Genomic DNA, 19825 nt, shown 5'->3' on the forward strand with positions numbered 1-19825 from the left:
ACGTCAAAATGTTGCATATATTTTAAATAAAACAAAGAAAATTAAAAGGAAAAATTATTGTATTATTACTTTTATTCTATATTTCAAGAATCATGCATTTATTTGTCTTTTGTACTCGAATCAATCAGCAAATCCACTGTTCTCAAATAATTTACTATTTATAGCTTAATTCGCGCCTGCGCAAAGTGAAACCTGCGCAAGGACGTCCTATCTGGGCGTGATCTGCGCAGAAAAGCCATTAGTCCTTCCGGCGGTGCCGTTCAACTCATGTAAGTCCCGCTTTTCCCTTTCTCATACAGCCTTTCCTCGCTTGTTTTAGGCGCACAATTTCCTTTCGTGGGAAATTCGAAATGCCTGGAAGGATACAAACACGTTAGACCCGCACTCTGTCCGCCAGAACGTCTGGAATAGCTCTTAGAAAAGTGAAAGTTGGGGCACGCCAAGAAAAATGGCCGCAGATAGAATTTCAGCGGGCGATTTTTGGTCCTATTCACCTAAAAATTTGATACCCATTTTCGACTTGGGTTTTAAGTCTCCCTGCTACCCGAACCGCCGTTATTTGTTGATTCTACAGTTTTGTTTTCTGAGAATGTTGGACACAATGGCGCCGATTCCCATTGAGGCATTGTAGTAAAGCCATGCCGAGAATTATGTGATTTTCTAAAAGCTTTTGGTGATTGAACATTTTTGGGTGTTGGCAGATGTACGTTATTATTACCCGTACAATTTCATTCGCACAATTCAAATCTTCCTCAAAAATCACCATTCATACCCGTAAATCTTGCAGAAGAATTGCTACACCAAGGTTTCTGAGCGTTTTGCTACATCTTTCAACCATGCAACAATTCTCTAGGAAAATACATTTGGTACACCTTAGAATAGTATGCGTACAGAAATCTGTGTGACTAGATTTCTTTTGTTGTGCAAAAAAACTTGGAGCTGCGTCCGATCATTTTTGCATCCAGTTGGTCTTTTTGTGGCCTTCTTTGTCTTGTATTTGCTCACATGTCCCTTATCATAGGTAAGACCCTCATAGCCATTTTTGAGAGTTCATATATACTTCCTATTGACTTCATAATCAATAGTATAGTGGTGATTTTACCACCAATTTATATTCTATGGGGATAAATTTCTCACCTTGCCGTGTTGGAGTGCCAAACGGCTAGATGCTGTAGAAAAGGTGTGAAAACTGCCTAGGGATCTTCATTTGTTGTTAATAGGTAATAGAAAAGAATTAACACCTTTCTAAGGATTCATTTATGATGTGTTTCGGTTGTACCTTTACAAGCATTCGTTTGCTTAGTAGTGTAATGATCAAACAAAGGTTACGTATCAACAAACTCTGCTTGCCAGTGTTTATTGACTGCTATATATAGATTAAAGTTATATATGGTATCCCCACCGTATGAAAATAAATAAAGTCTCAGTCTCGTACAACTGTCTCATTGTTAGTTACAGATGGAGGAATTCTGGAGTCGGTAATCTCGTAGACATCTAAATTTGCCCGTAAATTCAATGTCCGCTGACCGGTATGTTGACCCCGCATCTTTTCGCCATGTCGCAAACATGTCTACGGTATTGATTTGATTATTTTAAGGTCACCCGGTGGCAAATTCAGGCCTCTATCTCTGGTTAGGCAATTAAGTGCCCTGATGGTAGATTAGACCTCTGCGTCCCCTGGTATTTGCGAGAGTGTGACATGAGTCACCATAAAGCTATATCATGGTCCAATGGTAGGTATATGTGGTTAGTTATAACAGTGTAAAAGATGTGCTTTACCTGGTTTCAGGTGATAACATTTCGCCCCAAAGCTATGCTACACTACAGTGGTAGGAAACATAATCAGGAGCTATTGATGATAGCGCTTATTTGTAAAGTCTGTGTGATACCGGGAAGATATGAGGTCATACAGCACAGTTAGATTAGAACAGGGATATTACTTATGTTATGGTTTATACTTCTACTTTCACAGATGTGAAGCAACGTAGTTCAGTACAAAAAAAGATCTGGGTGGCTCTTCGCTTAATGTTACAGATTGTAAAGTGCAGTGTAGATATTTGTAAGATACTTTGTACCTTACAGTTGCTAGTCTTTTTTGAGTTGTGATTGCCACATTCTTTGAAATAAGCATCCTGTATGAAAATGCTATTATGATGGGTTACTCATAGAGAAAAAATTCCACCACATTATTCCAATATCAACACACCTGGAATTCTCATATCTTCTTTGTTGTTAGGTTCTCACTCTATTGAGAATGTACGTTCATTTGTGAATTTGTGAACTGTCCAATATCACACACCTGTTTCAGTGTTTGGTAGGGTTCTCATTTTCAGACATCTAATCTGGAGGATGATTTGAATGAGGAGAGTCTGTTATGCACGCCATTTTGTCCACATTTAGGACTCTCCGTAAAGAATGGTGTCATCATCGTAGTCAAAACAAGGCACTGCCACACTGGTTTGTAGAATTTGAAATGTATGCATTGGGTATATTTCAAAATATCTGTTGCTTTTGTAATATTTTCCGTAACGAATGGTTTAATGGTGTCATCATCGTAGTCATAACAAGACACTGCCATACTGGTTTGTAGAATTCAAAATGCATGCATTATGTTATGTCATTTGAACAGAAATTTGACTAAAATGTCCCAAATCTGTTACTTTTTTCAACATCATAACAAAAACATTGGGCTGGCTTTTGAACATTGTTTTCTAGCAGGTTTTCTTTTTAGTTCTCATCAAGAGACCGTAGCAATTCTTTCCTTATTGGCTGAATGTTTAAGCTCCAACTTATGGCTACCAGCAGGCATTTCCATTGTAATTTCAGACCACCACCTGTTATAGCTGTACGTGTGCAGATACAATTATTGATATTGCGTATCTCTCACAGGATACAATACACAATCATGAACCCCTAAATTCTTTCCCGATAGCGGGTGATTCTGCAGTGCTTGTAATGTCGTAGCAGTACGGGCAGAATAGATTGGCCGGATATCGATCAAGGGTTCAGGAGTGCTAGTTATTATGCTGTATCGATCCCTCCGCTGGCTATAGTTAGAATATATGAGGGCCACAAGTAACAATAAAGATGCACATTTTTGCATGTGCACTATCCGTAATAAAGTGTTTGATTTAAGTGTCGTCAAAATTAGAGCCTGGGGGTAAAAACTATTGTATTCAAGAAATATTGCATCTGTACCATGCAGTTCTAAGCAAATGCCAAACAGTATAGATTTTGAAGGTGTGTACAGTATGGTTGCAAGGACAGAAAAATACAGATATGCCTGTAGGTTTTCAGTTTTGGGATAACATTTAAGAAGGTTGTCATTTCTTCTGGAAAGATCCTACTTCTTGGATAGATACAAAAATAGATTCACCTGGTACATTGTTGTACTCAACTAGTTCTGGAGACAAAATGTTGCGAATTATGAATTATGTTCCGCGATTCTTTGTTCAAATTTTCCACTCTGAATGGTTCCTTTCTTTCCCAATAAAAACAGTTGAGATCGCTACAGAAATCGGCACTTACAAAACGGTTTGCCCCCGGGCTGTGATGATACCTGTTTGGCGGGTCCCCACACCTAGTAGAGTAAACCTGGATTATAGCAGAGGATTTTGTGTTCTTTCGTTGTCCCACTTGGGAGGTTAAAAAAGCACTCCAGAGATTTTACACTTCTGAATCAAGGAGATTATGGTTTTAGACAGAACTTATACTAGATCACCCCTATAGGCTGTAGTGCCACTGTGTTATAAAAGACTGGGAATTACAGTAGTTTATGCAAAATATTTGAGGATAGAAGGGCGACTTGAACTTTCAGTTGAAATATCTTGAGTTGCTTGCAGAAAAGGAATACAAAAGTTCAGTACAAAAATGTACCAGACATAGTGGATAACAAATGCAACCCTATGGCCTCAAAAATACTATGGGACTAAATTTTTACCTACCTACCAAGATATGCGTTTTGATAGAAATTCTTTTATTTTGAGGTGATGCTTTCAGAAATATGAGTGTTTTTGTGTTGTTCAAATTACAAATTGCAAAGTGGTATCTTTTAATAGGAATTCTTTATCTTTCCTCTGGCTCTCTCGACTACCTTATATTAAAAAGGTTGACACTGCAGTTGAGAAATAAGAAACTAGCATTAGTGTTACCATTTGCATGAAGAAAAGGTCACATAAGTAAAGATCAACAAGATCTCATTATTGAGAATTGGCCAGAATGTCAAATTGATATTCTTTACCTCAGCTTGCATAATTCATATGACAGATAATTCATCGTGACCTTTCTGCTTTTACTGCAAGTTCTGAGAGTTGAAATTACAGTAGCATACTCACACCACAAAAACAAATCTTTATATATGGCTTTAGTTAGATATATTACTGTAAATGCTAAATGTTCGCGGTGGTTTTATGTTCGCGATTTTAGCTGCAACTGTTTCACCGTGAATTTAAAACCACTGCAACGATTTTTGCCCAATACTGTAGCAGTATGTGACTATAACACTGCTGCGGACTTAAAACCACAGCGAACTCTCCATTTTCCCTTTAGCGCTTTAGCATTTACAGTAATTCCTAGCTTTGGTTACAATTCCAGAATTTTGAGAATAAGATACTGTAGCGTGCATATGTTCAGAATTAGCTGCAATTGTGACTGGAACATCAAATATGGAGAATGTTGTCATAAGTTGATATAACTCAACAATGTTGAAGTGCAATACACCTTGCTGACTTTTTGTTAAGTATCTGCCACAAAGGCTAATTTGATCAATGAATATAGATAGATTGGTTCTAATTTTTGAACCAGAAAAGCTCTCCAACCACACATTGTCAGGAAGAAGGGCACATGGACACCCAGAAATGTCATGTGTGGTGTGATATATGGGGTTGGTTCAAGGCCGGCCTTGGTCAGACATGTGGTCCATGGTCAACAGCCCGGTCAGTGACCAGAGATTACCTGGGCACTTACCGGCAATATGCATACTAGATTTTGCTTTATTTTCATAAAGCATGTGACAAAATAAATCAAGAAAGACACTCTGAATCCAGAAAATTTCAAGAAAGTCTTTTCGGGAAGACGTAAACATTATCTGATACCAAGGAGGTTATACTGGTGATGTTTCATCATGATGGAGAATTATACCAATAACTAAAGAAAAACATCTTTTGTACTAATGTAATAACAGCTTGCCCAAATTGAATTCAAGTGAATGAAACCTTTATACAAACCTGTGTAACTAGATATTGATAACCTTTTGTTAGTAACGTTACATCATACTATATTCATAGTAAACCTTAATTCATTTTGTTAATCAACTTTTTCCAGATTTACAGTCTTTATGGATTTATAGTGTCTGCTATTACTGTATATACATATACTGCCTGTGCATCAGATAGTTAGCTTACACGTTATAGAATAGCACAAATCACAGATTGGAATTGGCTGGTAGTATTTTGGTGGTTGTATTTTTAACTGTGGTGACAGGATCTAATGTTTGCATATAGTCATCTAATTTGTATATTTGACAGTGAGCTCACATTAAACAAGTATCTCGGGAAGTTTAACCAAACAATGAGATATAGACAGACTTTAAGTTGTATATTGTATATCAATATATATGAGGCACTCAAAATCATAGATAGACAAGTGTACGGCTTTAGCAGTCTGGCAACTGGCACTATCTCGATCTCTTACTACTAGTTGGCAGTTAAAGTGAGATAAGAGTTGAACTGGCCCATTTGGTGCTGATAAGGATATTGTTGGGAGAATGCCAAGGTCGGTTTAGGTGCAAAATCATCTTTTCCCTACATGTGTGTGTATGGGAGACACCCATATCCCTTTTTATCATGCTAGATTATGTAGATTCTAATTTTTCTAAATTACAGAATTTTGGCTGTTACAGAAAAATAAAGGGCTTGCAAAACTTCAAGACAAAAACTGCAAATTGTTGGAGACACATTGTAACCCCCCCCCCCCATTTGTTTGTCCCCTATTGTCTTTCTCTCTTTGGAATAGCCCATGGCCATATCTGGAATATACTGTACATATTATGAGTGGCCCTGGGTACTACGGATGTATAATCAACTGGCATACTGTACTTGTTTTAGATATATTATTTGTAACATGCTTGGACAAAAGAAGTTGATATTCAAAGACAATTCAATCTCTACAACTGGATAAGATTTGGAGAATACTTCTGGTTTCGAGTGACATCCATCACTCTTCTTCTTCAGGGTCACTAGAATGAACTGGTAGAACAAATCTATACTTTGTACATCTAACTGGAAAAACTGGTTGACCATGTTAAAGTTGAAAATGATTTATTCTGCCAGTTCATTCTAGTGACGCTGAAGAAGAGTGATGGATGTTACTTGAAACGTCCAGACGTAATTATAATCTCTGAATGTTATCCAGTTGTTGAGATAGAATTGTCTTAAAATCTTCATAAACGTTGTAGATGTTTCAAAATCTCACATTTTCCATGTTGCTCTTTTTTTCAGATTGCCCATGCTAGCCGTGTGATGAATACCCCCACCTATGACAAGATGTACATGAATTCCATGGGACACATGGGCCCCCCTCCCCCACCCCAGGGAGCCATGCTGTACCCAACCCCAGCACGTGAGTTCACCACCCGACACTGGAGCACCGAGCTTCATCTGTCTGGGTTAATTATGTTGTACAAAGCAAGGCCTTCCTTCTAGCATCTAGAAAATGGGACGTACCCAACATTTTTGGCTATCACTATAGCTAATGTTGACAACCTAGATCCCAAATTAGATTTAATTGTAAGAAGAATGGAACTGTAACATGTATTTTCATCACAAATACCCATATCAGCTATCCTTAAAAACAGTTTTATGATGAACACTTTATGGTACTTGTACTCAATACAGGTAAGGCCAAATGTTTTAAAGTCACATGCAAAAAAAGAGTCATCTTCATTAGAAAGACAGGATTGCTAGCCAGAAATTGTGATATGTCCCATTTTTTCCTCATGTTAGAAGAAGGGTTAAGACTTTGTACAAGGAACATTGTTTTTGTGTGTTACGTTTGCCAAGTGTTAGTATCAACCCTGGTGTTGTATCTTGTTATTATTATATGCCAATTTTGTAGAGGTTTGGTCCATAGAATTTTTGGGTGTGCAGTTTGGTTACAATGATACTACTAGATCTTACTCTTGACATGGTATGTTACATGTATGCAGCAATACCAAAGCAAACTAAAGTACATGTACCACACTATGCAGTTCCGTATGAATTCTTTGAAACCCTACGAAGATGCATCTATTTGTCAGCTTTTCTCAAAGTCTCCTAAAGTTCTTTTTTATGAGGATTGCTGTTTCGAGTTCTGTATCTAAAACGCCACTGTTGCAGCTAGAAGTAGTTAGGTAGAGGGCCAAACTCTGACTGTGAGAGGTTAGTGGGAGAACTCAACATTTCCTCCATGTCTCACAATGCAGAAGATGAGACCAGTAGATGGAATTACGTGCCAATCTACTACTACTACAATGACAAAGGACAAGGTGAACTTGAATTCTTGAACCCTCTCTACTTAGGGCGTGAGGCGCATCAGCTTTGCAATTCTGCCCGTCACCACTGCATGGCCGCTAAAAGGTGGTGATAGCCTTCTCGCCAGACAGGCCCCCTAGCAACTCACAGAAAAACTGCAGGACATTTTCTGAGGATATGCCAAACACATAGAGCTTGTCTTGACAGTTACATCCCAGAGTGCCAGAGTGAAGTTACAAAGAAGGTCACACACAAAAAATTGTGGCCCAAACTGAAGCCAGTTTTGTGATGAATAGTTAGATCTGGGGGTTTAGTACTGTAGTTAGATACAGACATGTCCTAGATACTTTACCTCAGTCGTATGAGGAAGGCAGCCAAAAGTCTGGCTACTAGAATGAGCACCACTTGGTTAAAAAGGCAAGTTTGTCAAAACTGGGCTGCATTGCTACAGGATGAATCAAGCCTTGTCCCAAACCAAGTACACCATACGTACACCATGGTTAGAACTGGCACAACAGCAGTGTCCTTACATACAGGGTTGGACATGTCCATTGGCCCGATTGCTCGGAGCAACTGAAAGTGTCAATTGGGCAAGTGCATGCCCTACCCTACTAGCCTGATCGGGCCAGTGTGATTTTGTGTAAGATTTTTCCATGGGTAGATATTGGTCCACTAGCCTGACCAAATTGTGCTCCTAGCAGCTCGCCCGACTGACCAATCCCAGAAGCTTGTCAGAACCCTGTAAAGCTAGCCTAGCCAGCACTGGCCTTCCAAATAACGGTTGATGATATGCCATCCCAGCACAATCACCCCGACCAATCGAATCACGTGAATCGCATTGAAACTAGTATCAGCCATTTCCCGACAAATTGCTTTCTAACTTGTGTTAACGACTACATCTGACCAAACAAACTCGCCAGTGAGATGATGGAAGGTGTCAGCTTTCCAAAGATGTTTTCAGATTGACAATTTTGACACTTTGGAAGTGATTGAAAGTGACCGTGATTTAACGTTTAGAGAAAAGTAGTAGAAACTAGACAATGCTGCAGAGAGATTTTTTACTGAAAATAAAAAGTATTTCCTTGCTGAAAGTAAAAATGCATACAAATATGTCACCATTTGAATTTCAGGCCAGTGAAAAGCTAGTTTGGGCCAGTAGATTTTTGATGTACTTGTCTTACAGGGCAAGTGAATTTTTAAAACTTGTCCAACCCTCTACATACAATTGGAGATGGTAGGGTCCAATTTGTAAAGAAGCCCCTCTGGCGGGAACGCTCCTGATAGTTAAACTGAGTGTAGGTTGCCTGGTGTGCTTCTTTTGCAAATGCACCTGCACTAGGAAAGACACACAGCGCGTTTTGCTTGCTGTAATAAAGACAGCGGTGTGAGGCACTTGATAGCAGTTTAGCTTTTAGTACATATACTGATATAGATATGATATTTCCATTTTCTCAATACACATAGAGTCAATTCCATGTCACCGAGAGGGTTTTCAGACAATATTGCTAGTGAGTTCAAACAATTTTAGGTAAAAGACTATTCCAGTCAAAATGTTCTAAATTGTTCAAACAATCAAGAATGAAAGTTTGAACATGTTTGAACTTATAAATATATGTTGGAACTATTTGGAAAGTAATTGCACAAATATCTCTTTATTTAGAACAATTTTCAAACATCTATGTGATTGTTTCACTGTTTGAACATGTTGGAACAATTTGCATCATTTTTCAAATGGTAGATTTGGGTTATTGCCCCCATAAAAGTAGGTGCTAATCACACTCTATTGTCTGCCTCTGTATATTTTTAGATTTCACGTCTAGACCTTTGTCTTGAGGTGTCTATGCATGGCACCCAGGCCTAATCCCCTATACTTTGAAGGGATGTGTGAATTGCCCTGTTCCCATCCCACTGACCCAGTTATACCATGTTGTTATAATGTTGGAACATATAGGAATAAATGATCAACCTATTTTCCAACAGTTTCGAAAATAATACAAATAACATCTGTAATGTTAGAAATTTGTCCAACATGTTTGAACACAGCAAAAACTATTTAGAACATCAAATGAATGTTGGAAATTGTTCTAAACAGTCACTTATCTACCTTAGATTGTTACAAAGGTTTTGCAAATGTTAGAACAAAAGGCAACAAACACCCTCTCGGTAATGTGGAATCGACTCTAACAGTCATTTGCCTGAGGTTATGATGACAAAATTAAACCTTTTTCATCTGATGCTTTCAACAGGCATGAACTTATGAATACCAAAAAATGGAAAATGAAAAGGCCATGGGCGAACAGCCACTTTTAAGAATAAACAGGGTTTTGTGCACTATTCTTCATACAATGGTTGCATATCATAGTTTTTATTATGTGCTCATTGATAATGGGTGCAGTTTTTTTCTTGCATAGTTTGCACTTGCACTGTTTGCTTTACTCACAGTATGAAGCCATTGAGCTTTGCTCCCTTGCTTATAACAGTTTGTACTTTTGTAGCTTGTGTGTTATGATAAGGGATTGGAGTGTATAGTTACTGTTGATCATTGCTATTGGTAAATTGTAGGATGGCAATGTCAACACATAACAAGCTTCAATTTAAAAATTTGTATTGTGTGATTTGATATTTGAACAAAAGTTTACCCCTGCTATCCTTTGCTATACAGAAATGAAAAAAACACAATGTGGAATTGTCTCTCTAAATGTATAACTCATATTAACAATAAAAAAATCTATTACTTGTAGTAGATACCATGCTACATGTTAGGTGGAAAATGATATTTCATGTGTACCGTCTATGTGCTGAAATGGCGGTACTGAATGCCAAACACAAGCACAATTCTATAGCTGCTACTGGTTATACCTGTTGCATTATCATTCATAGACTTCTCTATGAACAGATTCTGTAACTGAATTCTACAAAACAAAAACACTTTAAATAATTATAAGGAGCATAAAGAAATTTGTTCCAAAAATTGGAGACAACAGATTCTACAAAGAGTTAGAACCGCTACATTGGAAAGTTGCAGCTGTATTATATTGCTAATCAATTTGCCCTCCCCCCAATGATATTAGTACAGTCTTCATGTCTATACTACAACTGACTTGTCAAAATGTTCTCCAGATATGTTACTTTGAAACATATCAATTGATTGATCAAACATCCCAATTCTATTGATCAACATTTCAAATGTAACTGTCTGAATTGGATTGGTACAACAACAAAAAAGGAAATAGAATACACACAAAACTGTACAAGACAAATCAAATTTAGACATCGTAAAATATGACAAAAGATGAAAGGTCCTGAATAGTAAGTGTAATTGTCATGTGTAACAAACATTTGTAAACATCAGTCACGTGACAAGAGAACTCCAAGACGAGATTGGCATTACTTTAAAGCTATCTAGTCTTTGATGTACAATAGGAAGAGTAATGGTCCCAGAATGGTTCCTTGTGGAACCCCAACTCTACTCTAACCGGAACTTAGGCCTTCCCTTCTACTACTGCATTACTTGAAAGCTCCCCAAAAGTAGCAGGCTTTTTCGTTGAGTGTAAAAGGTTACATGTTTCGTCAAAATAATGTACTGTGTTCCTCAGTATAACTTGTGTACGTTGCAATGGTTGTATCCCTCTGTGTTGCACCAGCGATGATGTACCCCCCTATCAGCACCCAGCCGTCCTACGTCCCCAGGCCTAACGCATACGCCAGCCCCATGATGCCATCAGCATACTACTCTGCCTCCAGTGGTGAGTATAAGTACCATGAAAAGTCTTACATTATTTGGCTAAAATTCGTATGGTGGCTGAGTGCTTTGCTACAAGCCATCTTATGATTAACCTTCTGTCTGTATCTATATAGCTGGTATAACCATTCTTGCGCGTAACACACCAGATTCGCAGCCACGCAGTCCAACAGCAGCGGCTTATATAACGCTGAAAGACTCGTCACGAGTGATTTTTGCACATCTGACTGCAAGCTTTCTAGTGAAGTCATGGCAATGTACAATAGGAAGAGTAATGGTCCCAGAATGGTTCCATGTGGAACCCCCGATGCTTGGAACCCCCGATGCTACTAGTACTCTTACTGGAACTTAGGCCTTCCCTTCTTACTTACGTCTGCTGTTGGTCACGAAAGCCTTAGAATAACAAATTTAGTGTAGTGCCTTGAATTCCATAGTACTCCAGTTTTGAGATAAGTCTGCTATGTGGGACTTTGTCGAAAGCTTTGGTAAAATCTAGTAAAACTTCTACCTGCCGAGGTAATGTTTTGGCACCAAATTTATAATGGTGCAGGGAGAAAGTTACTGTCGCTTTGTTTTTCATAACTGCATAATTTCTGTGCTGTTTTTGTTTATTGTTTGTTTGTTTCTGCCCTACACAGCGTACACCACAGCTGGTGCCGTGTACAAGCCAGCACCCATGGTCCCCACCCCCACGGGGTCGACAGGGCCTCCGACTGGCTACCCAACCCCCAATCCTACCCCAACCCCTACCCCCACTGCCACCCCCACCCCCTCCTTAAACCCTGCCCCGGCCCCTAGCCCCTATGCCAGTCCCGGCAATGCCATGACAGGTTTTGCTCCAACGCACCAGCCCTCCTACCAACATATGCAGGTGAGAAACATGTTCACTCATTATTGCTATCTTAGATAGACCTCCCCAGTGGGCTTTATCAGTCCATGGATTAACCATTAGCCAGAAGCTTTGCATGTAAATCAATTTTCATCAATGTCCCAGTGTCAGGGATAAGCCATATTGATTTGATTATATGGATGACATCTGTGCACGCATCAAATTTCTTCCGTTTCCAAAAAAAGTTTTCGACCCTACTATGAATTTTAAAAAGCAGCTGCAAAATGAGATAATGCATGCTGGAAATTGCACCAAAAAAATATTTCGGAAAATGGATACTTATGTCGTAGGATGCCTGTGTGTTAAGTTTTGTTTATCATTCCTGACCACGTAGATGAAGGCAACTTTTTTTCCCATCAGTTTTGGGGTCCGTAGAGGATGTCATCCACATAATCAAATGATCATGGCCTGAGGAAAAAGCAAACCTGTCTGTATGTGGGGGAACAGATGAACAGGGTGTCCTCTGGGTATCTCCTGAAAAAGGAGGGCATCTAATTTTCTTAGTGTAGGACTTCCAGAAGACGCCTTCACGCCATGCTAGCTAATAGCCTGTTGTTCATGTTTTGTTTCACCCCAGCCGACGATGCACTCCTACCCCTCCGCCGCCCACCTGTATGGTCAGCAGGTGGTGCACAACACCACAGTGGTGCAGCAGCCGCAGAGGACGGTCTACGTCGTGCCTTCTCAGGTAGGGCTGCTAGGGGGAGCTTCTTCCTGGGCGCAGGGTCTGAACGATGCCACTGTCATCCTTTTCCAAAAGAAACAAATATGCAGGCGTTCTATCTCATGAAAGACTGATAAAACAGCTCACATTTGGTGTAGATTGAACATCATTTCCATTTCTGTTAATGGACAAACAATCAAAGAAACAAACTATGCAAAAAACTGTTACTCAAGCAATTGGATTTTGAAAACTCGACTTCCTTGAATGGCACGTCTTTTTTTGAAAATTGACATATCAAGAAAAAGCTATGTTTTTCGTCATCCGCAAAATGACAGGAAAGATAAAAAGGAGTTACCATTTTGTGCGTGTACAACCAAAAAAAGGAATGTTTCACACAAAATTCAGATTGCTGTCATCTTCTCCATTTGAAAATTGTGCTATTTCCGCCATTTACCAGATGTGCGACTGTTCAAACCCTGAGCCCAGTTCAGCCTGTGGTGTGCAGATATGCTGCTTTGAAGGAGAGTGTCTGTTGACGGAGAGGGTCCTACATTACACATTGTACAAGACATAACTAAAAGAAGAAAACTGAAGAAAAGTTCTACACTCACAGTCATAACTCCCATCTCTTCCTAGAGGGCAGGAATGTTCTGATCTGTAAAGTGTCCAAACTTCCACCTCACAAACTGATAAAAGTAGAACTTCTCAGTACTGCGCATAAGTTTAGTATGTTATAACTCCTATCTGTGTTGTGTGAATGAAAGACTGGTATGGTGAGAAGTACAAATGTATCTCTTAATGTGGATGACTGTCTGTGTATAGCGCTTCTTGTTTTCCTTGAAGTAGACTTCAACCTTTCTTTAACACATGTTCCGTTCACCAGCCACTGTTGTGATTTTTCCTCCTGTTTATGTCCATGTCTAACAACAGTCCAGCTCCTCTCCTACTGTCTGTCACACATGACCACATTTATATTATAGCCACCAAATTGTGATTTCAGCAAAAATCGGGCACCCAGGCGTGGGGTGGAGGGCCGACTTACAGAGGCAGCTACAAGGTGATCAGCTCAACCTTAGGGACTGTCCCGCATTAAGGATATTGTCTGCAAATAGAAGTCGGTTTGGTTGCAGGCTGTGATCATGTTGATTCTAATTAGGCCATGTTGATTCGATATTATGTTTCTGTTTCCCCCCCAAAAAATTCTGTTTTATGAATTATACAGTACAAGAAGCTGCAAAACAAGGAAATATATGCCATAGATTGCAAACAAATTGGGAAATGGATATTAATGGCATACATGTAGAATTCACAAGTTGAAGAAGATATGAAAGAACAAAAATGACCATTTAGATTCATAATGAAAGCAAATTTTTGCTTAAGTTGTAATTTTCCTCACACTTGCATCAGTTTTGGGGTTCCCAGAGGATGTCATCCATAAAATGAATCAACATGGCCTAACTTGATCATGCCTTTATTTGCAACCTTACAACTTTAAGAAGTACTTTTCTGTTTTGGAACTTAAAATTCTGGACATACATTGTCTGTCCTTTCCAGAAAGAATGACTTTATAACATAAGTTTGAACTAAATTGAAGTAAACATCTATCCTTAATGTTGGACAGTCATCCATAAACAGTTCCACAGGCTTGGAATTTTGTTTTTCCTTATTCACTTTGTCACTAGCATTTTGTCCAGGTTGCCTGAAAAGTGTCCAGGTTACAGTGCCTGAAACTATTGGTGTGAAATGTTGTGAAAGTTGTGTTAAACATTTGAATGAAGTGTACTTTCTTGGAAAGGTAACAAACACGCACTGTCACCAAAGGTAAGGTTACCAACCAACAGTACATTGTATCAATGGTAAGATCTTTGCATAGTTTAGTAAACGCAAACATCTAGGGCACCCATTGTGATACTTCTAGTTCTTCATCTGTGTTATGTGGGAATAAGAGTATCTGTATATTCAACAGTTGGCATTCTCTGTTTTGGTAAGGTTCCAGGTAATACTGTAGACAATCAACAGAACAGCCAGGTAAACCACACCATGAGATGCAAGTGTAATCTAAGAAAAATGTATACTTTTCACAGTTAATATCAGCCTTGTCGTGTGGGTGTTTGTTTGCGTAAGATTTGAATGCCCTGAAGCAGATGTGTTTCTATTTTCTGAACAGTAAAACATTTACATTTAGGTCTTGTATACAATGGACTTACACATTTTTCTTTCTGCTTTTTTAATTGTGCATGATAGAGTCAATTCCATGTCACCGAGAGGGTTTTCAGACAATATTGCTAGTGAGTTCAAACAATTTTAGGTAAAAGACTATTCCAGTCAAAATGTTCTAAATTGTTCAAACAATCAAGAATGAAAGTTTGAACATGTTTGAACTTATAAATATATGTTGGAACTATTTGGAAAGTAATTGCACAAATATCTCTTTATTTAGAACAATTTTCAAACATCTATGTGATTGTTTCACTGTTTGAACATGTTGGAACAATTTGCATCATTTTTCAAATGGTAGATTTGGGTTATTGCCCCCATAAAAGTAGGTGCTAATCACACTCTATTGTCTGCCTCTGTATATTTTTAGATTTCACGTCTAGACCTTTGTCTTGAGGTGTCTATGCATGGCACCCAGGCCTAATCCCCTATACTTTGAAGGGATGTGTGAATTGCCCTGTTCCCATCCCACTGACCCAGTTATACCATGTTGTTATAATGTTGGAACATATAGGAATAAATGATCAACCTATTTTCCAACAGTTTCGAAAATAATACAAATAACATCTGTAATGTTAGAAATTTGTCCAACATGTTTGAACACAGCAAAAACTATTTAGAACATCAAATGAATGTTGGAAATTGTTCTAAACAGTCACTTATCTACCTTAGATTGTTACAAAGGTTTTGCAAATGTTAGAACAAAAGGCAACAAACACCCTCTCGGTAATGTGGAATCGACTCTATCATATAAATCTCGATATTTGTCATTTCTTGATAGCTACCCGCATTCTCTGGTTTTATCTGTCTTGTAAGCTGTTGGCATGCATGCACTACGTTACAAGCAGGGAAGCACCATAATACAACATCTATTCTTTTTTTTTGTACTCTCTTGGATTATGTGACTAGTCGTATCCATCCTACAATTTCTCTTTAGGTTGCTAGCCAAGCTTTCTATGCCTCTGCGTAGAAAATCTGTCATGTTTTTAGATTTTGGTAATGAAATAAGGATATGCCATGGTTTCTGCTTGGAGATGCAGAATCTATGTTTTGTTTGCTTTAGAACTTTCCTGCAGTCTTTGGTTCTTGCATCTTATCCCCCCTCCTATACAGTTCATGTCATGTTGCAAGTTTGTGACCCATGACACAGATTAAACTTTTTGTCCAAGACAATGTCAGAGATGTACACTCAAATTTTTAAACTACAGTTTGGCCTTCTTCATTTAAATTGAGACATTTACTTCTGATGTTTGACTTGAACTAACTGTCCATGTCACCGCACACGTCCGTAAGAAATAGAACACGACATTTCCAAAAGGAGAACGCAGGTGTTTGATTACAATCTAATTGATTTACGACAGAGAAGTACAAAATAAGCTGTTTTTCTCGGTTTTTCACTTACGTGAGGAAGGGGAATAACCACTGACATTGAATAGCGATATTAGGAAACTTTTGACAGCATGTGTGCAGAAAGTGAATACCCACGTGACGAGACACCAGGCTCTGACACCGATCTATTCTTTACGGACGTGCATGATGATGTAGACAGTTTGTGAGCAAATCCCCCTATGATGAAATGCGTTTTTGTGGCTCAAATTCGTCTATTTGTGTGGCCTAACATGTAGGGCTATCCTGTGACTTCTTTGTCCACAGTGTTACCAGACAGTACATAACCCATACCACTTGTCCCCCTGCAGCCTCCAGCCCCGAACGGAGACTTCGGAACAGGCATGATCGCCGGGGCGGCCGCTGGGGTGATGGCAGGCGCTCTGCTGGGGGCGTCGTCACGGCCACCCAGGCATCCTTACCATGGCTACAGGTCACACCCACCGGGCCCCCACTGGTAGACTGGTGCTTCCAGGTACTAGTTGTTTATTTATTCATCTTGAATATATCTTATCCATTGCAATCAACATGATGTACAGAATGACGGACAAACTGGTAGATGTACCGATATACGAGTATCTAATACCAGGTCAAAAAAGAACAAAAAATACTCATGCCTTCAAGTATGAGAGTAACCTAGGATTGATGTGTTCAAAAATTTGATTTTACCTGGAACAATTGTTGAGTGGAATTTGTTATCACCCAGTACAGTAGGGGCATCACTGGATAGAACAGTTGAAGCTAAATGTGCAAAAGTTAGGTTTGACAGGTTGTTCGGTGTACTATAACCAGTGCTGTGCCATGTGCCTGCAAAGCTGGTGTGTTACGCCGAAGGGCGCTTAATTGGCTATGTAGAATGATACAGATGGTGGTTTCATCATTACCCGTACTGTTTGTAAACCGGAAAAGGGGGAAAATATGTTGCTACTGTTGAGACTGGAAAAATGGCCGGTCAAAAAGTGAGTGATCATTTTGGCATTCTCGCATCACATTTGAGGTTTCCATAGTGTCCATATCAGAGGTTGTGTGGCCCTGTGTGATTGTTTAGGTTTTGCAGGATAACTTTTCAATGTTTTCTGCACTTTGTTTTCTATATATTGTCATTTCAACGTGCTTTTGTTTTCCTCCACAGGGCCGAGGGTGTTGAGAGTTAGTCAAGGGAGATGAGCTGACCCACATTGGGTTTCCTGTTGCCACGGCAACAAACCTGTGCACAACATCGTGCGGTGCTACCAATCATGTCCTCCAGTTCACCTTGGGAAAAAAAACTACCAAGCAGAACTCTCAAACCAGGCGCCCATAACCGTGGTAACACACGACAGAGAGGCAACACACGCTAAGGCTTCCACAGAGCACAGTTCAAAAAGTTAACGACGTAGATGTAAAAATGGAAGTGGAACGCGGAAGAGAAATATGGGTTTACTTCTAGAACGTGAAGAATCACGCGTTGAGCAAGGCTCTTCTAGACAATAGCAAAATCATGTAGTGAATTTAGAGTGACTAAGGGCACTACTTTTAGTTCTCAAGCATTCCCCGGGATACGATCGAGGTTTTAGGCGAGTTCTGTAAGTAGCGCTATGCATTTTTACAATTTACTCACTCGTTCACGAGAACATAAGTATTAGGCAACTATTTCTCAGAAGGGTCGGCAAGCAATACACTGTTGGAGCAGTATTAAGACCTTTTTTTAAGCTATGTTTTTTTTATTCTTAACAGAGAAGAGTTGTATTTAGAGTTCTTTGTTGCTATTTTTCTGAATATTTTGTCAGAGAAAAACACTATGAAATGTGCAAGGACGTTTTATGGAATAATGATTTGATGAATTGGAAGTTTTTAAAGGCAATGAATTGGGCTGTAGTTTGATTATTAGTGGCAGACGGTCTTCTGTTCCATGGGATGAGGTTTCGCCATACTTCGGAACAGTGAAAGGAGGAATGTAGAAGGCAATGAACTTTAAGGATTAAAATTGAACACGTTTCAATGGTCTGTGTTGTTTTGACATTTAAACTTTAAGATACTGTACATATAATTATAAGCACACTTAGAGATATTAGCCTATACTAAGAAATTGGAAAGGCTCATAAAAAAACAGATAACTTAATGGGTATAGGTGAGGACTATAGAAAAACTTTTGTTTCCGGTTACGACCCTGGAAAAAATTAGGGTGGGTCGGCAGAGATGCTATTCTTTTCCCTTTTAAGATTTCGGCAGAAGTGATCCATAATTTTATACAGAAGTACAATTTTACTACACATTTTATATCAACTGTTCAAATTAATCTGGTAACATTGTGACATGAGGATTAACAAGACCACTTTGAATTCTGTTTTGATTCATCATTCAGATCAAAAATTTTATATTTCTTGCCAGTGGTCGACCAAAAAAAGGGCGCTAGGGTCGGTCGGGTTACTAGGTATGGAAAACAACATTTTTTTCCTCGGCCTGACGGCATTTGCACCAGACTGGCACAGTGGCATCTATCTCAGTATTTTTGGCTGTATAAAACTTATGAAAGGTAGAGCTTCTGTATCACCCCTTAACTTAAGCAACTACCGTAAAATCCCTATTTACGTACGCACTTTTAAAACTTTTCAAGTTGCAAGCAGGTGCTCCAGGCCGACACCAAAGTTGGGTGCGCACATTATAGGAGGGGTTCTTCCTCGGAAAAATCGCATATCAGCATGAGAGTACGGTACATCTTCATGCAAATGAAGTGTGAAATTGCTACCACACAATCATTAATAATGAATAATACATATATCTAAATTGTTTGATATTTTCTACCCAGAAACATTTTCTCAGTAACCTTTTAAGTCGGTAAACATCATCGGAAGGATGATCATGTCAACCTCTTAAATATCCACAGACATGCTGGAGAGGTGGTGCGTACGTTAGGAGGGTTTTTCCCCTGAACATCTCAACTCTCTGAGTCAGGCCTGCAATCGTCCCCAAATCGGGGGTGCGTACGTTAGGAGGGGTGCGTACGTTAGGAGGGGTGCGTACGTAAATAGGAATTTTACGGTATCACCTAGCACTATATGTGTACTCATACTCGTACTCTGTCTCTTATAAGGTACAGGTGATGAAGCAAGACAAAATCACTTCAGTTTGCCAACATCAATTGTTTATGATTGTTTCATTTAGCTTCACTGATTTCAATATGCCATGAGACGGAAAAGCGAAACAAAAAAAGTGATACAATGAAACTTATCAATGCTAACCCAGTTTCAAACCATTGTATTCATGAATATCTTTTCCAATCCAATTCCAATCTCTTGTATTCATAAAACCCTTCATACACAATCTCCTTTCTTGCCTTTTACGTCCATAGAACCTTACATATTTCTTTCCCAGTCCCTTTTTTATCATTTGCAACACCTCTTCACTAAAATAAAATACTTACTCAAAGTGATGGTAAC

The 19825-nt window shown here is 39.0% G+C and overlaps 2 protein-coding genes across 5 annotated transcripts in view; one reads left to right on the forward strand and one right to left on the reverse strand.

The window, feature by feature from the left end:
- Nucleotides 1–19825, reverse strand: part of LOC136423336 (tyrosine-protein kinase RYK-like) — a 189224-nt gene that overhangs the window by 28914 nt on the left and 140485 nt on the right. The window lies entirely within an intron of this gene.
- On the forward strand, nt 165–18387 carry LOC136423335 (putative uncharacterized protein DDB_G0290521). Of its 4 annotated transcripts, XM_066411461.1 has the most exons (9): nt 165–269; nt 6498–6618; nt 7460–7522; nt 11153–11254; nt 11889–12121; nt 12717–12827; nt 13804–13860; nt 16718–16881; nt 17539–18387. In XM_066411461.1, the coding sequence occupies exons 2-8, from the start codon at nt 6519–6521 to the stop codon at nt 16865–16867; spliced, it is 816 nt and encodes a 271-aa protein (XP_066267558.1). In that variant the 5' UTR covers nt 165–269; nt 6498–6518; the 3' UTR covers nt 16868–16881; nt 17539–18387. The 4 variants fall into 4 exon arrangements, with proteins under 4 accessions (XP_066267558.1, XP_066267559.1, XP_066267560.1 ...); XM_066411462.1 differs by lacking the exon at nt 13804–13860; XM_066411463.1 differs by lacking the exon at nt 7460–7522.

This window comes from Branchiostoma lanceolatum, chromosome 17, assembly GCF_035083965.1.
Source record: "Branchiostoma lanceolatum isolate klBraLanc5 chromosome 17, klBraLanc5.hap2, whole genome shotgun sequence".
NCBI classification, from domain to species: domain Eukaryota; kingdom Metazoa; phylum Chordata; class Leptocardii; order Amphioxiformes; family Branchiostomatidae; genus Branchiostoma; species Branchiostoma lanceolatum.